This window comes from Hemicordylus capensis, chromosome 1 (genome assembly GCF_027244095.1).
Source record: "Hemicordylus capensis ecotype Gifberg chromosome 1, rHemCap1.1.pri, whole genome shotgun sequence".
Taxonomy (NCBI): domain Eukaryota; kingdom Metazoa; phylum Chordata; class Lepidosauria; order Squamata; family Cordylidae; genus Hemicordylus; species Hemicordylus capensis.
The window spans coordinates 204,568,610-204,588,834 of record NC_069657.1 but is presented as its reverse complement, the minus strand read 5'-3'; the positions used below and the strand labels follow the sequence as shown (position 1 = coordinate 204,588,834).

The 20,225-nt window shown below is 43.4% G+C and overlaps 1 protein-coding gene across 9 annotated transcripts in view; it reads right to left on the bottom strand.

The window, feature by feature from the left end:
* PPP1R1C (protein phosphatase 1 regulatory inhibitor subunit 1C) overlaps window positions 1-20,225 on the bottom strand; it is a 75,658-nt gene that overhangs the window by 7,248 nt on the left and 48,185 nt on the right. For 5 of the 9 annotated variants that reach the window (XM_053269939.1, XM_053269911.1, XM_053269958.1 and 2 more), the window contains 2 exons: window positions 18,918-18,958; window positions 14,453-14,524 (listed from right to left, as the gene is read on the bottom strand). In XM_053269939.1, coding sequence (XP_053125914.1) covers window positions 14,453-14,524; window positions 18,918-18,958 — 113 coding nt within the window. The remainder of the gene's footprint in view (window positions 1-14,452; window positions 14,525-18,917; window positions 18,959-20,225) is intronic. The other 4 variants (XR_008311110.1, XR_008311112.1, XM_053269931.1 and 1 more) reach the window with 1 other exon arrangement.

The following is a 20,225-nucleotide window of genomic DNA, read 5'->3' as shown; positions in this document are numbered from 1 at the left end:
GGTACAGCATAGACAAAGATCAGGCTGCCCAAACAGAAACCAGAGCATATCTACACTGAAAAACTACATTGTTTCCAACCATTCTGGAATCTTAGAAATGGTAATTTTGTGGGTAGTGATCTCCACAGAGGCGTAACTATAATAGAGCAAGGGGAGACAGTTGTCTGGGGGCCCACTGCCTGGGGGGGGCAGAGGCAAGTCACTCTGAAACTGATGTGAGTGTTAAGACCTGGAGCTACCAGAACAGCATGTCTTTCTCTAGTACCATTAAATGACTTGCATCGTCCACAATTTACAAAACCTTTTTAAAAATAATTTGGGATGCTGTTCTATTGTGGCACACACACACACACACACACACACACACACACACACACACACACACATATGCTTTTTGTTACCACTATTCAGCCTCATTTAGTGAGAGGAGGGGCCCATTTTAAAATCTTGTCTCTGGGCCCACTCCAACCTTGCTACGCCCCTGGATCTCTAACTAAATTTTTGGAACCCCCACTGTAGAATCCAAGGGAAAGAGTTGTGGTATGCAAGGACAAGGCATGTGAGTGGAATCAGGAATATTAATAGTTTAACGAAATAGATACGATGTACAGAGAGGCAAGGGCAGACTGCTTTTCCGTGCTCTTGCTGCTGGCTGTTTGTTAGCTCCGCTTCTACTCCAGGACTGGAATACAGTTCGCTAAACCCCATGCAAAAGTTGGCCTGGATCAAGGAATGGATTAACCAAAAATACCACACCCACCAAACTGCAACTTCCAAGATTCTTTAGGGAAAGCCATTAAAGCCATGTAAACACTGCTTTGTATCATGCTATTTCACTGATGTGATTTAGCAGGATCTTATTTGTTATTTCTCTTTGTAAACCACCCTGAGCCACTTTTGGAAGGGCGGTATAGAAATTGAATTATTATTATTATTATTATTATTATTATTATTATTATTATTAAACAAATGAATACAAACTAGTTTGTTATTTTCTGCATATCTCTCTTTCCCAATTAACTCACAGATGACATTTAGTTCTTCCTTACCACCTATATTTTTTCCAGATCTCAGCCAGTTTCTCATACCTTTCTTTGCTGGCCCAGGGCTTGGCCCATTTCCCATGGTATAAAACCACTTTCCATAGTATCAAACCAATGCCCATTGCCATGATATGAAACCAATATACGTTTGTAGCTCAGATTTTCCACTAGAGCAGCTTTGGATGTGAACATTGCACAGAATATGTGGCCAGTTCTGCATTTGGTTGGTAGTGCAGAAGGGAAAATCACAGAGGGAAGTTATACAGGTCCTGGATAGGAACAGCCTGCTCATCTGCCCATCACAACTTTTCTTTGGGCAGCTTCACACAACACAGGAAACAGCAAGCTGCCAGTTCAGGGAGCTCAGCAGCAATCCTGACTTCCAATGCGGGGGTGACATGCCGACACTGATTGTGTTGTCTGAACCTGCCAATGTCAGCATGTTCTGCCCTGTTTGTGGTTCCAAACCTGACATCTGTAGCCAAAATTCGAAGTGGGTTATAGATGTCAGGTTTGGAACCACAAACAGGGCAGAATATACTGACATTGGTGGGTTCAGATGACACAACCAATGTTGGCATATTTCACCCAAGCCCCAGAAATAGGCAGTTCACCATTTCCCCAGTCATGTGAAGCCGCCCTTTGGAAAGTGGCAACTTTGTGCCTCCAACCAAGCAATACAGAAGTAGTTGCACATTCAGTTGGCTACTTCAGATTGCCACATCTGAATCTGCCCTTGACATGGCTGCATTTCAAGATATAGAGAGCATTTGCTTATTTCAGACTGAGTTGCATAAAGGATAGTTTAAGTACTATATCTCATAGAAATGGGCATTATGCCAAGCCCAACGAAGAAAGGTATCAGCAACAGGCTGAGATCTAGAAAAATGTAATGAGTAAAGAAGAACCTAATGAAGTTTGTGTATAGGAAAGCAGAGACATGAAGAAAATAGCAACGTAGTTTTTATGCATTTGTTTAAGATGTACCATTGAAATAACATGAAATAAAGCAATGTTGATAGATCACAGAAATCATCCCATGAGTGTATTAAAACAGCCGTCTGCTTTTGTTACCCGGCTGCCAAAAATAACTTCTACCATTGTTCTCTTTTATTTCTCCCTATAAAGAATCCTTCTAGGAGATATATCTGCAGAGCCACTTGCAATAAACAGCAATGTCAAAAATAAACGTACAGCGTGAACATAAATAAAGTAAGAATAATTCCATTCCCTTGGTGGAAACCCATATTTATCTCATCACATGCTTGTATCTGCCTGGATTTTGGATGAGAATTGTTGGAAACACACACAACCCATGTACATTTATGGAAGATTATTTATTTTATATATAGAACTGGACCCTTGCAAGCAGTAAATTGCACTTAATACAATAAAACAACTGATCATGCCTAGATTAATTCCCTTGAGACCCAGAGGAGAAAATATCATGGAAACATTACCCCAGTGCACTGTGGAATAAGTCAGAGCCTGAATATTTGAATAGGCCTAGACAGCTGCACACTGTACCATTTAGGAAAGCGTAGGCAAGATGCTAGATACTGCACTGACTTGTCTCTTGTAAAGGTAAAGTGTGCCGTCAAGTCGATTCTGACTCCTGGTGTCCACAGAGTCCTGTGGTTTTCTTTGGTAGAATACAGGAGGGGTTTACCATTGCCTCCTCTAGCACAATATTTTATTTATTTATTATTATTAAAACTTTTATACCACCCTTCTAAAAGGCTCAGGGCGGTTTACATTAAAACACCATTAAAATTAGTTAATAATTAAAACAAAAATTATAAAAGCATAGAACAATGATTAACAATTAAAAACATCATAAAACAACAGTTAAATAGTCAGAACAATTTAAAAACAAGTTTTAAAAAGCTGAGAAATCCTGGTGGAAGAGATGTGTTTTCAGAAGTTCTTTAAAAATTGCCAGAGATGGGGAGGCTCGTATCCCAGCAGGGAGCGCATTCCACAATCTCAGGGCAGCAGCTGAGAAGGCCCATCTCTGTGTAGCCACCAAACGAGTTGGCGGCAACTGGAGACAGACCTCCTCAGATGACCTCAGTGGGCGGTGGGGCTTGTAATGAAGAAGACGCTTTCTTAAATATCCAGGGCCTAAGCTGTTTAGGGCTTTGTAAGTTATAACTAGCACTTTGTATTTTGCCTGGAAACCTATTGGCAGCCAGTGTAGCTCCATCAACAGAGGAGTAATGTGGTCTCTCTGAGATGACCCAGAGACCAGCCTGGCTGCTGCATTCTGAACCAACTGAAGTTTCTGGACTATGTACAAAGGCAGCCCCACGTAGAGCGCATTACAGAAGTCAAGTCTGGAGGTTACCTACAGATGTACCACTGTTTTGAGATGATGCCTTTCAGCATTTTCCTATATCGCTGCTGCCTGATATAATAGCAGCAGGGATTCAAACCGGCAACCTTCTGCTTGTAAGTCAAGCATTTTCCCGCTGCACCACTCCATTAGTTGCTGAGATGCCAAGCACATGGCAAAGTGGAGTTCCAAAGTGTATCTTAAGTTCAGTATGAGTTCAGTTGTCAAATATTTATGACCCAAACACAGTCATGTGTCACTTTCAAAGTGGGTCTGAAGAAAGATTCATCTTGCAACCAAAAATTGGGTCCAAGTATTTGGGGGCAAATTGTATTTACTGTGTAATCCTCAGATCAGGAGATAAAACAACTGACATACTGCACAACTTCCCATCTGCCTTGTAATGGAATGTGTGCGCAGTTACACAAGAGTGCTCTTCTGCAAAATGCAAGCATTGCACAAATGCAGTTGCACAATGGACGGTCATTGGAAATAATGGCTGCCCATTGCACAACTGTGTTTGTGCATTTCACATATTTTGTGAAAGCACTCTCTCGGGCAACTGCATACACATTCCGTTGCAAGGCAGACAGAACATTGCACAGTGTCCTTGGAACATTGGAATCTGATATCTGGTAGGTTCTTTACTTTTCATAGTCCTCAATTTTTAGCTATGTAATAATAATAATAACAATAATTTGAATGTTTAAAAATGGCTAAAACTAATTTTTAATTTGAAACTTCTTTTTTAAAAAATAAAATAAAATGCAGTTTTAAATGTGGTTTTAGCCTGGTCTTTTAACTTGCTTAACTTTATTATTTTCTAATTTTACATTGTAGCTATTTTACTAATGTTGTGAGTCGCCCTGAGCAATAGTGTTCTGGAGGGGTGGGGTATCAATATTTTAAATAAATAAATAAATAAATAAAACAAACCAATGTTGGTGGCAGGAAAGGGTGCTTGTCCTTTATTATCACTGGCAGGATTCCCAGATGCACCTGCTTGGCCACTGTGTGGACCAGGATGCTGGGCTAGATGGGCCTTTGGCCTGATCCAGCAGGGCTCTTTCTTATCTCATGTTCTTATGGCCTACACTCTGCACAAGTTCAGCCACTGCTTCCATGTCACTTCCACTTGGGCACACTGCTGCTGTGCTGAGCACACTCCGTGAGGCCGCCATTTCTGTTTACATGAGCCCTCCCTGCATACCTCACATCCCAGCATCCATCAGCCTGCTGTTGCCCAGAATCCCATGTGCAGTTCTGTTTCTGCTTAGGCTGAGTTTAGCCAAGCACTGGTGGCCTTGGGGGTGTATGGACTATTAGAAGACGCTTTGCACTCTGCTCTTTGTCCATGCAGACTGAGTGCAAGATTTTGGCTTTGATGTCAAAGCCATTCAGAGCTGGCATCAGGAGTCAGCCTTGTTGGGCAGCTGCCAACACGGCTGATCCCTCTGTGCCCATACCTTTGCATGTTGGTGTCAGAGTGACTTGGCCCTCCAAGTAGGGGGCCCAGAGGGGGCAGTTCACCAAGGGCCTTGTAAAACCTGGAGCCTGCCCTGGTCCCATTCAAATGAATTAACTGAATCATTAATTTAAAATTTAAATTTGATCTATATCTATCATTTCCAGTCATTCGCACACTGTGCAGAGAAATGCTGATGGGTGAGAGAGGCACCCACACTGCTGTGAGGCTCTCCAAAGAACCTCAGTGCTGCTGCAGAGGCAGGATGCTCTGGGACTACTCAGCATTGTCCAATTGCAGTTAGGAACATAAGAACAGCCCTGCTGGATCAGGACCAAGGCCCATCTAGTCCAGCATCCTGTTTCACACAGTGGCCCACCAGATGCCTCTGGAAGCCCACAGGCAGGGGTTGAGGGCATGTCCTCTCTCCTGCTGTTACTCCCCTGCAACTGGTACTCAGAGGCATCCTGCCTTTGAGGCTAGAGGTGGCCTTTAGCCCTCCAACTAGTAGCTGTTGATAGACCTCTCTTCCCTGAAACCCTTCTTAAAGCCATCCAGGTTGTTGGCTGTCACCACATCTTGTGGCAGAGAATTCCACAAGTTGATTATGCATTGTGTGAAAAGGTACTTCCCTTTATGGATCCTAAATTTCTTGGCAATCAATTTCATGGGATGACCCCTGGTTCTAGGGTTACATGAGAGGGAGAGGGAGAGAAAATATCTCTATCAACTTTCTCCACACCATGCATGATTTTATAGACCTTTATCATGTCCCCCCTGCCATTTTCTTTTTTCTAAATTAAAAAGCCCCAGGTGCTGTAGCTGTTAAGCTAACTGGCCTGTAATTTCTTGGATCGTCCCTGGATTCCTTTTTGAAAATCAGTGTTACATTGGCTAGTAATGTTACAGTGTTACATTTCCAGTCCTCTGGTACAGAGCCTGATAGCAAGGATAAGTTATATATTTTTGCATGTAGGTTCACAATTTCACATTTGCTTTGCAGTGCCTAGGTGCATGTATTACTCTGTTCTGTGTTTGGAATCTGGATTTGTCTCTATAGCCTGTAAAGCCTGGGAATTTACTTTTGCTAGATGGAGTAAACTTTGTTCAGAGATTCAGTAATTTTCTTTATTCAAATATTTATGGGTGGATTCTTATCCTAACCTTTGGGTAACATATGTAAACAACAAAATTATGTAACTGGGCCTTTCTTCTTCAAAACTTCTTACTTGGGTATTCCAATAATAAGTAATAAGTAATAAGGTGAAGGAAACATTATTTCCAGTAATAAGGTGAAGGAAACATTATTTCTCCGGTTGCATTATACTGAACGGCAGGAACTGATGTCTTCGGCCAATAGGACTTGCTCCCCTTTACATTTTGGGATTCTGCCACCTTGGGGAGATAAAGGTGCTAACTATTTAACAACATGGCATTTTTCTAAATTTTGGGTTTCATTTGCTCGGGCCCAGTTAAATGTGTTGCCCTCTTCTCTTTTGGAACAGAGATTTGCTAAAGATCATCCTGTAACGGGTTTTTGCCCTTGTGGCGCTGGCCTCTTGGAAACTGTCACCCATGTTTTGCTATATTGTTCTCTGTATCAGGACGCCAGAGAAGAACTTATTTTCCCACTGTTACTTAAATTTCCTGGAAGGTGTGAGCCTTTTTACACATATTTATTGCCTTGCGGATTTAAGCTCTGAGACTACAAAAATTGTAGCTAAATTTTTTTATATAGCCATTAGGTTAAGGTCTCAATTAAGCACTTAATTGCGGGAGCTGCTTATTGTTTTTAAGTAACTTATTATGAATGATTGTATTTTGTTTTATTTTGTTTTAGCATTGATTATTGATCGTTGTATTGGATGTATTTGCTACCTCTATTCTTGCTGGCCAATGGCTGTAATAAAATTGATGATGATGATGATGATGATGATGATGATGATGATTTCACATTTGAGTTTTTTTAAGGATTCTTGGATGGATCCATCTGGCCCTGATGATTTGCTAGTTTTTAATTTTTCCAGACAGTTTAGAAAGTCATATCTTGTCACCTCTCTCTGACTCCGTTCTTTAGCCTCTGTGTCTGACAAGCCTAGTTCAGGAACAGGTATACTCTCAGTATCCTCTGCCATGAAGACAGATGCAAAGAACACATTTAGCTTCTCTGCAGCCTCCATATCCTCCTTAATAATCCCTTTCACTCCCTCATTGTCTAATGGTCCAACCGCCTCCTTGGCAAGTTTCCTGCTTCTGATGTATTTAAAGAAGTTTTTGTTATTTTCCTTGATGCTTTTTGCTAAATGTTTCACAAACTCTCTTTTTGCCTCCCTTATTGTCACCTTGCATTCCTTTTGCCAGAGTTTGTGTTCTTTTCTGTTCTCCTCATTTGGGCAGGCCTTCCAATTTCGGAAGGCAGTCTTCTTCTCTTTCATGGCTTCCTTGACTTTACCTGTTAGCCATGCTGGCATCCTCCCAGTTTTGGTGATACCTTTCCTCCCTTTTGATATACATTCTAACTGGTCTTCTAGTATTCTGGTTTTAAGTAAACTGCAGGCATTGTGGAGCAAAGTGACTCTCCTGATTTTCCCTTTCAGTTTTCTTTTCACCAAAATCCTCATTTTATAGAAGTTTCCTCTTCTGAAATTCAAAGTGTCTGTGAAGACTTCCTTGGTGATTCTCTCCCTGCAGGTATGCAGAATGTGATCGCACTATGGTCGCTGTTCCCTAAAGGGTCCAAGACATTGACATCACACACCAGGTCGTGTGTGCCACTCTGGATTAACTTCAAGGTCACCCTCTCTCTGGTTGGTTCCAAAACCAACTGTTCTAGGGCACAGTCATTTAGTGTATCTATAAATTTGACCTCTTTGTCATGACCTGACTGTGAATTTAGCCAGTCTATGTGTGGGTAATTGAAGTCACCCATTATTGCTGCCCTGCCTCTCCTTGATGCCTCTCTGATTTCCTTCTGCAACTCCCAGTCACTGTCAGCATTTTGATCTGGAGGGCGACAACATGTCTCTAGTAGCACATTTCCTTTCAGGCCTTGTATTATTACCCACAGTGTTTCTGTGGAGGATGACTCTGGTCTTCCTAGGTTTTCTAGCTTGCAAGATTCTATCCCTTCTTTAACACACAGTGCTACTCCACCTCCAAGGCGCCTCTCCCTGTCCTTTCTATAGAGTTTATACCCAGGGATAACAGTGTCCCACTGGTTCTCACTGTTCCACCATGTTTTTGTTATGCCCACTATATCTATTTCTTCATTAACAACCAAGCACTCCAGCTCACCCATTCTGGCTTGGAGGCTTCTGGCATTGGCATATAAGAACCTATACCTCTCTTACCTGGTATGTACTATCTTTCTTTTGTCTCTTTGATCTCCTTGACCAGCTAGCACAGCCTTCTGTCTGTTCTTTATGTGAAACATAGGAACATAGAAAGCTGCCTTATACTGAGTCAGACAATTGGTTCACCAAGCTCAGTATTATCTACACAGACTGGCAGCGGCTTTTCCGAGGTCTCAGGCAGGAATGTCTCCTAGACCTATCTGGAGATGCCAGGGAGGGAACTTAGAACCTTCTGCATGCAAGAATGCAGGCGCTCTTCCCAGAGTGGCCCCATCTCCTAAGGGGAATATCTTATAGTACTCACAGATGTAGTCTCCCATTCAAATGCAAACCAGGGTGGATCTGTTTAGCAAAGGGGACAACTCATGCTTGCTACCACAAGAACAGACACTACTTCTATTATAACCCCATCCATAATGTACACACCATGAGAAGTGATGCCTCTTTCCAGTCTCTTTCAAATAGTTGTGAACTATGGTTTGCTTCCAACCTGGGTGGCAGACTGGATTATAACACCTTGTTCCTACACACAATTAGGCCAGGGCAATCTAGGGTTGCCATATTTTGGCTCTCCAAATCCGGGTACCCTAATTTGCATATTATGTAAATTGGCCTGCAAATAATTTGCATATTAGGCAAGCTAGTAGTTGCACTTTTCAGTTGACTTGTATTTGTTCTTGATATCTACCAACAATAGTTAGGGAAGATATCTTTGCCTGACCATTTTCCTTGACATATCAACAGCAGCAATAGAACAAAAAAATGCACAGCTTTTCAGTTAAGGCTGCAATTCTGTACACACTTACTTGAGAAAAGATCTCATTGAAACCAATGTGCTTACTTATAAGTAGGCATGTATAGAATGTAAAGCTGATGCTCTTAAACAACAATACACAGCCTGGTAGGCACGCAGTGATTTACATAAAAAGCAAGCTATCCTCTCAAGTGCCTGATAAAGATCCCCTGCTGATAAAAAACAAAGTTAACATTCCTCAGAGGATTACTGTACTTGTGAACCCCTCCCAGCTAGTCTCCTGTGCTTTACCTGCCTTAATCCAAATACAGCATTGAGCAGAATAGTGATCACATGTTTTGCGCCATAATGCCACTTCAACAAGGGCTAGAGCTTAGTCTTAAAAAAAATTAAGAAATCTGAAATCTGGGGGAATCCAGGTGGGCTAAGCAATCTGGGTGACATGCTTAAAATCTGGGTACTACCCGGAAAATCGGAGGAGATGGCAATGCTAGGGCAACCTCACATAATATGTTGTCTATAGGAAACCTCAGTCTTTCTGCAGTGTTTTCCAGAGCAAAGGGGCAAAGCACAGAAGCAAACCTTGCATCCACATATATCATTATGACTACAAAAGTCTTTATATACTGCTTTTCAAAGTGCACAAAGCAGTTTACATAGAAAAATAAATAAATAAGATGGCTCTCTATCCCCAAAGGGCTCATACTCTAAAAAGAAGCATAATAAGCAGACACCAGCAACAGCCACTGGAGGGATGCTGTGCTGGGGATGGATAGGGACAGTTGCTCTCCTCTAAATGCTAAATGTAAGAAAGTCACCACTAAGTCACCATTCAGTTAGGTAACAAATACTAAGTTATTTAGAAGGTGATTCACCCAAATGGACTGGAGTAACAGATTTTGCCCATTTGGAATGTTTTCATCCATATGCATTGCACAAATTAAGATCCCATTTGGATTTCATCTCAAACCTACATACCTGTTCTTTTCAAAGAAAAATAAGTAGCACATTTAACACGGTTTGGCTTACCCTTTCCCTTGCCATATTATTCAGGAAGGCAATTAAAGTTTGGTTTCCAGCAAACATTGGTGCAATTGTCTTTTGTTGCTTTAGACAGAGAATGTATGCTTCCCATGTATGGAGAACATATGCTTTAGACGCTGATGTTAGAAAAATGGTTCATTTTGATGGTCCAGCATTGTAGTGCCCTTGGCAATTGTCTGTTCAAACTATACTGGGATTTCATGCATCCTATCCAGTTCAGATTCTTTCAAGCTAAGGTATTTATATGGATTAGCTGTCAGATGGCATTTTATGAACAGCATCATCTTAAGTGTATAATTTTAGCAAAGGGGGGGAAATAATCCAAACAGCAAGCATGCAGTTATGTTTATGCAGTGAATGATGGATCCATCTGGTATAGATTAAGATGTGCATCCTCATCTGGGATCATTTGTTGCAAAGTGCAGCTAGAACTGGGTTGTGTCCTCCTAGGGCCTTTGAAAACTGAAATCTGAACAATGCAGTTTGCAGTTGCATTTGAACACTGTAGTCCTCATTCGTATCCCACAATGGAATTAACCAAGGACCACATTCGCATGTAATGTGGAACTGTTCTGCTCCCCACACCCATTCTCCTGTCCGCATTTGTGTGTAATGACAGGAGACGAACTGAAGTCAGGGAGACTGCAGAGGAGGGGGAATTGGCTATGTGGGCTTCCTTCTTGACTGAATGACAGCCCCGGCAGCCAATTGCAGCCAGAGAGAGGGAGTAGCTTCCTCCTTCAACTCCAGTTCTAGCAGAGTAGGACTGTGGTACAGTGTTCGGATGTAACGCTGGCACCACCAAACTGGAGGTAGAGGTGGCGAAACCCACTACAAACCTAAGGTACAAATCGGAGTCGCAGAAGAGAAACTGCAGGTACATTTTTGGTCCAAATTGCATTTGCACACATTTAGACATACAAAAATTTCAACCAAAGGCCCTTTCAACTCCAGTTTTGTGTTATAGGTTTGGAATACTGCATATTCTAAGAAAAAAAGCATAGGAAATCACTGCAGACTCTATTTAAGCCCATGTGGTCTTAATTAGAGTCTTCAGAGTCTGTGGATACAATGTTGGATTCACATCTAGTAAACCTGGATTTCAGCCCAATCTCAGCTATGGACTCACTGATTGTTTCTTTGGCAAGTTTAAATTCAAGACTTTTAAGTATGGCCCTATCTCACTGGGCTGCTGCAAACTGAAAGACAGGAATTGGAAATGTAAAAATTCTTCAGAACCACTAGAGGGAGCTTTGTCACTAAATAACAAGTTACTCTGAAACCAAGAATAAGAAGGAATCCATTTCAAGAGTGTTTGGCTGTTGTCATATTGATGACAGTGATGAAAATGAAAGTAATCTTGAAATATTCTGCCTCAACTGCTATATTTATCAAATAAACTGAGCTGAGCAGCATGGGTTCTCTTGCTCAGGGTGCAACCATATAGAGGGTAAAATTGTTTTTAGCAGTTATCTGTATATATATTTAGTACTATAGCTGAGTCTGCTAGATTATTAAATCTCATAAGGGATAATTGGTGGAAGCATTACTTAATAGTGTTGACACATCATGAATCTGACTCTCTGATGCTCATTTTGCACATAATGTATTAGCTCATTACTCATCAGTAAATTCACAGCACACATTCTCAGCATAATCCAGCAAAAGTTAAGCACAAACCAATGCATATTTAGTCAGAAGTGGGTTCCATTAAGTTTGATGAGACTTAGTAAGTGGGTTTAGTTCTATTGCTTTCAATAAGGGATAGTCATGACTAATTCTTGCTGGATTTCTCCCAGTATCAATGGAATGCTGCAAATCAACTGGATCATTTTGGGCACAATTTAGTGAACAACCCTGACTGACACTATGAGGTTCTCCCAAAAATTGCTGGAAACACCCAAGGATCAGCCCATTCAAACTGCCTGAACAACCCTCCCAAAGGAAACATGGTCAGATTGTGTTGGTTGTAGTCTAGTAGAGTCACAAATATTTCTTGTTCCTAATTCTGATATAGGCTAATAGAATAATAATGAAATAATAACGATGATGTAGTGGGATAAAATTGCACTTATTTCCTGCAGCAGGATGTCGTGAGGCTGCACGCATTAATGAGCCCGAGTTATGAAGGATGATCAATAGCAAGCTGAAGAGTGAGTATGTCTCTACCAGCCCCAAAGAGACTCCTATACAAAGCATTTGTTTGTAACTGCACATGATCAGGCATATAGCTATAATTGAGCAGATGGGTTCAAATAACCGGAGGGTGGGGCAGCTCCTGTGGGCCCCCAGATTCCACCCCTCCCTATTTTCTTCATTCTCCCTCACTCCAAGGGGCCACCGGGGAGAGGAGCAAACATGGCCCCCCTCTCCTACTACGCCCCGACACATGATGTTATGGTCCTGTTCTAATGCTTCGACCAAGGTTGAGATCTTGTCTATGCATGAGAGGCTTTGCTAGCTTGTGTACAAAGCCAGTGATCAAAGTGGAGGCTGCTATAATGGCAAATTGTTCATATGAAGCAGCTTGACATGCTGACCAAATACTTTTCTACCAAAAAGGGACTTTCCTGCAGGGGTGTAACTATAATAGGGCAACGGGAGACAGTTGTCTGGGGGCCCACTGCCTTGGGGGCCCTCCCAGAGGCGAATCAAATGACTGACTCCCCCAACCGCGCACCCGCCCGGGCTTCCTTCCGTTGTATTCATCCTCCGAAACTGATGTGAGTGTTAAGACCTGGAGCTACCAGAACAGCATGTCTTTCTCCAGTACCATTAAATGACTTGCATCGGCCACAATTTACAAAACCGTATGAAAAATAATTTAGGATGATGTTCTATTGTGGCACGTTGGTTTTACACACACACACACACACACACACACACACACACACACACACACACTTTACTTCAGTGGGGGGGGGCATTTAAAAATCTTGTCTCTGGGCCCACTCCACTCTTGCTACACCCCTGCTTCCCTGCATTTGTGAAAGTGACCAGATCTGCATGGCAAGCTGCTTCACGTTCATCCATTCAGCTGCATTTCAAATGCCTGGCATGGCACTGGAAAATACAGCTCTGATGGACCTTAGTGAGCATACCCAGACCATCTGAATGTGCTTTAGGAACAAGCTGCAGTTTCTGGTTCTGCAGTAGCACATCTACTGTTTGCTGATGTGAACCAGGCCTGTGTGCGGGGTGTGTGTGTCTGTGTAATGGAGGAGGATGTTTGATAAGTTGCTGAACACAGGAAAAATGATCCCGTGAATCAACAAAAATTAGAATCCTTAATCTGTGACTTGGCTAAGCACACATAGAACGTAAGCATCTAATCCATGCCATCAGAAAGAGAGAGGTTTTGAAGAGCAAAATGGAGAGAGTGTCTCCCAGCATCCATTAAGCACAGAAATACAATCCTCACAAGGATCCTGTACTGAACAGTTATCTAGGCTGCTTGGCTCTAGAGATATCTCTGCAATCAATAGCACTCACATTGATTTTTCCAGCACGCTGCATTCCAGTAAAACGCACACATGCATAGATGAGGAGGCCATTTCCTGCTTAAAGGGCTAATAGATGATGTCTTGCAAAAAGTGCAAAGGAAGCCACAATACACAGGAAGGGAAAAAAAACAGGGGGAAAGACTTGTATGAGAGCATGATACTGGGATCATGAATAAATTGCCTTGTGGTAAATGACATTCCAGATTGATTACAGAGAGAACAAACAGCATACACAGGATGGCTTCACATGACAGTCTAAAAGACAATCCACTGGTTCTCGGAGTTTGGCAGCAAGCCCAACTTCTGGTGGTGGGGTTTGATAAGCCAACATGGGTGGTTTTGTGCGAATCTGCCAATATTGGCATATTCCACCCAACTTCAGCCAGCCCCACACTTTTCCGGAACTGATATCTGTAACTGATTTAAATTCTTGGTTACCGATGTTGGTTCCAAAACCGAAAATTGGGTGGAGCATGCCAACATTGGCAGATCTGCACAACATGACCAATACTGGCATATCCCCCCGCCACCAGAACACTGAACTCTCCACTGAACACTGAACCAGAGGATTGGTTAGCATGTTCTGTGAAGCCACACATAGCATGGGGTGGTTGTAGATCAGTAATAAGGCACATATTTTGCATGGAGAGCCCCAGGTTCAATCCCTGGCATCGCCAGTTAAAAGGGTCTGGGGAAAATGTGGGGCTGACCTTGATTTGAGAATTCAGACCTCTGCATACTTTCCGCTTGCAGCTGTCTTCTCTCAGGGGGATCAGGGAAGCTGCATGATGTGTGGCTGGCAGTGTTTCTTTTTGCACTCCAGTGACACAATGACAACCCAGTGACACAAGAGTCAAAGCCAAGATGGGAGCTGTTATTTCATCATGGGTCTTGGGAGGTCCCATGCACACTGGTCATGAACAAAACAGACATCCAGCATAGTAAGAAACAGTACCTGGACAGTACCTTTCATGGCAGGAGGGGTGTAGACGCTCTGCTTCCTTTGTTTGGGAGTGGCATTCTGTGACTAAGAGTAAAAAGAAAGTTGTTTTAAGAAATCATTTCTGACAATAAACCAGGAAGATTTTTTTTTCATTCTTTTCTCAATGTGTGTGTGTGTGTTTTATTCTTGCTGCTATGTTATTAATATTGTTTTACTGATGCCACATATTAATAGCAGCTGACATACCGTGCAAGTGTATGTCAGTGAGTAACGTGTGCACATAAACGGCACAAATGAAGCTATGCAAGAGTGATCCCACTGGCAATAATGGGCTTTCTCTTGTGTAATATTATTTGCAAACTTTGTGTGTTTGCGCAGCTTGTGTGCATGCAATGTTACTGGGCGGATCCACCCTTGCACGGTATGTATTAGGACTAAGCTGAAATGTGCGGTGGGGGCACTTTTTGCGAAACCATTCAATACTTGCAAAAAGGATCCTTCTTACAGTGATTTTTGGGAGGACTGTTCAGAAATGGGCTGAAAGTGTTTAACTTATCAAAATGAGGGTAATGCTGATCGAAGAAGTATTGCTCTCACTCCTGACTGGTTTTGTGCCAATATAAAATAATCAAGTCTGATTGGTTGCTTAGTGTTGTGATGTCATAATGTTTACTATGTGATCCCTAACTGTCTGGGATCAGTGGCTGACATACTCTGCATTCTTAGGAGGGTGGAGCAAGAGCACTGCCCTGGCAACGAGCAGGTAAACTAGCTGCCCTGAAGGCTTGTCTTGCAAGGAGGGGATGGGGACACAATTTTCACTTCTCTCCCCTCCCTGTAAAAGCCCTGCTTGCTTGTAGAAATATGTCCCCGAGAGCTGCACAGTGGCCCTCCTGAGATCCCCATGCCCTTGACAGATGCCAGACACACAGGCCCAGCTTCTCCTTGTTGTTTTGTATGTCTCTTTGTTTTGTTTTTGCTTTTTCTACTCCTCTGAACCCTGTGTTAGACTAACCTTTATTTATAACACATCCTGCATCTTAAGCAGTAACTACCCTGGAGATCCATTTGGCACCTTCTCTGCAGGGGGTTCTGTTACCAGTTGAGAATGTGGGGGTTTTTTGGCAGGTGTTTGGCCTGACCATTGTTTAAATTTGTTATACCTGCTCTCTCATTATTGTTGATTTCAATTACTGCTTCTGTCTGTGTTTTATTTTAACTTAAAAAAATTTTTTTTGATGTGAGCTGCTTTAGGACACACACACACACACACACACACACACACACACACACACACACACACACTCCCTCTGGAATATATATGCTTTTGATAAGAAATAAATGCACCTTAAAAATCTATCCTGCAGCAGAATGACACTGATAACTTAAGAGATACAAAATAGTTAAATGATGTCAATCTTGCCGCATCTAAAAAGGTCTGTAAGTTCACCTAATTACATTTTTACAATGTAAAATAAGAGAAGTTCATACTATTTTTAGGTCTCCACTTAAAGAGCTTTACTCCATTCCCCTGGAGGCTTAGGTCTGGTACATAAGAAGTATATTTTTAACATACCTGGTCTAATCAATGAAAATCCAGCGGATATATAAGCTGGCCTATGATGCTTAAGTGGTTCATAATATTTTATGGTAATGGATGGAAATTTACTATTTATGAATAAAAGATGGGGTACATTCAGAGAGTGCTAATTATATTTTATTGCATGATGGGATCTGGAGCCTCAACACTGAATGTTTTTAAATGTTTAGAACTAAAAGTGTATCTAAAATCTGTCAAAAGAACTAAAAATGGACACAAAAAATCAATAGGGTACATTGCTATGTGAAATAACACTGGTCTGTCTGAATATTTGATGAAAACGAAAGGGATCTGGAACACTGAAAAAGAGCATATAAAGGTCAGAGAGAAACAAACTAACACTGTTTCGCATATTTAAGATCTCAGGCAATGGTGAGTATATATGAGCCAAATTCGTACATAAAATGAAACCAGAGTTGAAGAGGCCAAAGGCTGCCTAACCTGTACATCCGAATGCAGGACACCCCAGTGAAACTCCTGTCCCACATGGAGAGCGACCTGAAGTTTCGCTCTCCAAACTCTAATCTGAACCCTCAGGTTGTAGTGAGTTTTGCTGCTCCAACCCGAGGTTAACAGCTGCCTATGCAGGGGTATAGCCACCATTGTGCAAATGGGTTCAAAGGACCTGGGCCATCAATTAAAAGGGCCATCAAAGCCCCGTGGCTTGGGCTCCAGAGGAGCCCAGAGAGAACTCCCCCATCCCATGCCTGGGCTGCCGAGAGCCTGGGCAAACTCTCTATTGGTTATTTCAGGCGGCGCTGGCTGCCCAATAGGATGTTTTGCCCTTTCTCTCCCTGGAAAACGTCCAATCAGGCAGCCAGCACTGCCTGGAATGACAAGCTGAGAGCTTGCTCAGGCTCTCGGCAGCCCAGGCCACACCCCTGGGAAAGAGAGCTGGTCTTGTGGTAGCAAGCATGACTTGTCCCCTTAAGCTAAGCAGGATCCACCCTGGTTGCATACGAAAGGGAGACTAGAACTGTGAGCACTGTAAGATATTCCCCTTAGAGGATGGAGCTGCTCTGGGAAAAGCAGAAGGTTTCAAGTTCCCTCTCTGGCTTCTCCAAGATAGGGCTGAGAGAGATTCCTGCCTGCAACCTTGGAGAAGCTGCTGCCAGTATGGATAGACAATACTGAGCTAGATAGACCAATGGTCTGACTTGGTATAAGGCAGCTTCCTATGTTCCCGTTTGCGTGTGACATCATGTGCAAAGTGGGCATGGCCTGGGCTGCCGAGAGCCTGAGAGCGCTCTCAGCTTGTCATTCCAGGCAGTGTTGGCTGCCTGATTGGACGTTTCCCTCTTTCTCTCTCTCTCTCTCTCTGGAGGGAGAGAAAAGGAAAAATGTCCTATTGGGCAGCCAGTGCTGCCTGAAATAAAAAAGAGAGAGTTCACCCGGGCTCTTGACAGCGGTGTGTGTGTGGGGGGAGTTCACTCTGGGCTCCTCTGGAGCCCGAGCCATGTCCCTATGCATGTGACATCACACGCACAGGCGTAACTGGAGGGGGGCACCGAGCGGGGCTGGACCCACGCCATTCAGCTAGCTCCACAGCTGTGCCTATGTTACATGTGAATGCTGAATTGTGGGCTCGGCTGTCTGAAACCAGAGTTGAGGGAGGAAGCTCCTCCCTCTCTCCAGCTGTGATTAGCTGTGCAGGCTGTCCTTCACGGAAGAAGGAAGGCAGCACAGTCAGGCTTCCCTCCTCTCTGCATTCTCCCTGACTGAAGAAAATCTCCTCTCCATTACGACCGGAAGTGGACATGAGAGCAGGGGTGGTAGTGGGGTGTGGAACCATGGGTCCATTGGATCCGCAGTTCTGCATTATGAGCGAATGTGGCCAGTTCAAACTGGAGCCAAGCTGATAGAGCTTGTTGAGACTTTTTTTAAAATTGTAACTTTTTTGTCTTGTCTTGTCTTCTCTCTCTTTTTGCCAGTATGTACAATTAGAATTTCAGCCTTACATGCATAAGTCAGTATTTCTCAAATATCAGATTGCCAGGGCACACATTCTTTCTAATTAAAATGGGAGGCATGTTATATCCAGAAAGGAGTGTAGGAGTAAGAATTGCCTGCTATCAGAAGAGCTGTTCAGAGAGTGCCGCCTGATTAGAAGGAAGCAAGTCCAGAGTCATTACTCCTGCAGAATTACAATGGCCAGTCTCTTGTAAGGGTAGGTAATTCTGCTTTATTTTTGTATCAGAAACTAAGGAATAGATCGATCACATCCAACGGAGAGGCAAGGCCAAATTACCCACCCTCAGAGCAATCTGATTTGGAAAGAGGCAAGGCCAGATCAGTCAATCATGAAGGGGCCCAGTGGACAGTAGCTTCTTTGGGTGGGTGTTTTGACGGCTCCTTTTGCACTGCTTCCATTTATCAGTGGGGCTGACAGGGGAGCCCCAGGTGACCCAGTTCCTGGTCAGCTGTTCTCTGTTATTTCTTTATTTTGAAATAATGAACTCTTATTTGGAATTATTTCATTAATTTATGGGGTGTCCCATCAGCAGTTGTCTCACTACAGATTAATGTACCCTGAGACACAGTCCACAGATTACTCATCTGCTGTATTGCAAAACAAAAAGGGATGAATTAGCATATATCTAAATCATTGTTAGGCGACACTGTAGCATTTTCTTTCAAACATAAAAGCATAATTTTAATCTTTTCATATTAATCCGTTGCAACCAAAGTTTATCTTCCTCCGATGCAAGGCCCTTCCTCCAGGGCAAGGACTTCTTTCTCCAGAGAAGACTCCTTCTGTTGCAGGGAAGGAAGATTTGGATGCAGCCCCTTATCTGTTGTGAGCTGCTTTGGATCTACAGAGAAAAGCATGATAGAAGCTTTTGAAAGTGAAATAAAATAAAAGCATAATTCACTTACTTCCTCTTGGGAGTTGTTGTTCATTCTCTTCTCATCTATTTCTATGGGGTGGAAAAATACAATTAGAGGAAGGGCCACATGACAACAGATCAAATAATGTAGCTAAAGTAAATAATATTCTGATCTAAACTACCATCCAGAAACTGATGACAAAGGAGGAGAGCTGGCCTTGTGGTAGCAAGCATGAATTGTCCCCTTTGCTAAGCAGGATCCACCCTGGTTGTATTTGAAGGGGAGACTACATATTTGAGCACTGTAAGATATTCCCCTCAGGGGGGATGGCAGGGGCGTAATGATAGGGGGGGCAGGCAGGGCATGTGCCCTGGGCGCCCCTTGCTAGGGGGCGCCAAAAAGTACCCCCGCCAATCCCCTGCCTTTTTCGGGGGGGGGAAATTTCTTGTGATTTTTTTTTTTGAGTGTGCACTGACTGCAGCAGTCCGCATTAAGAGCAGTCTCCCTCCCCTCCCCCTCCCCCGTCCTGGCGCCGGTGCCCCCCCTCGATTGCTCAGCTCCTCCGGCGCCACACTGGGTGCCGCGTTTGCTGTTTGCAGTGCCTGCTTTCTTTGCAGCTTCACGGACTTCTTAGTCAATTTACTCGACACTCCGAGAGAGTCCACTGACGTCACGCACGCTCAGTTGCCGCCCCGCCCCCAGTCGCGCATGCGTGTCTGGCCTAGAGCTCGCCGCTTGCACGTGCTGTCTGGACAAGGAGGAGCGGACGGGGAGGACGGTCGGAGGAAGGATTCGGCCAGCCAGCATCAAGGACGGAGGAGGGAGGAGAGTTAACAATAGGTGTGTGTTGTGTGTGATCTGATCTTGTCCTCTAGTCTCTGCCCAGCCTCGCTAAAGGCTGAAGGGGAAAGGGCGGCGGGGGGACGGACCGCGGACGACGAAAAAAAAGCAATTATTTTATAAGCAATCTTTTATTCAATTAATGTACATATATCTAAGATCTTTGTGTTGCTGCAACTTTTACTTGATCCGATCAAGTAAAATCCGCAAACCATCCATGCCCCCCCCTCGCTTTTCCTTTTTCTAGAGAGCCCGCTTCCCTCAGAACTGGAGCTGGCGGGGCGGGGAAGAGCAGGGAGGAAGAAGGGAGAGCGTGTGTGTATATATACACACACACGCTGCTCTCCCTCTCGGCCAAGTTAGTTAGGGTTCCTCTCCAAATGCCTCCCTTCCTCCCTGCTCTTCCCCGCCTCGCGCCAGCCCCAGTTCTGAGGGAAGATGAGGGCTCTCTAAAAAAGGAAAAGGCTGCCCCGCACCTCCTCTTCGGTCTCCAGAGCCTTCGAAGTGACTCTAGCT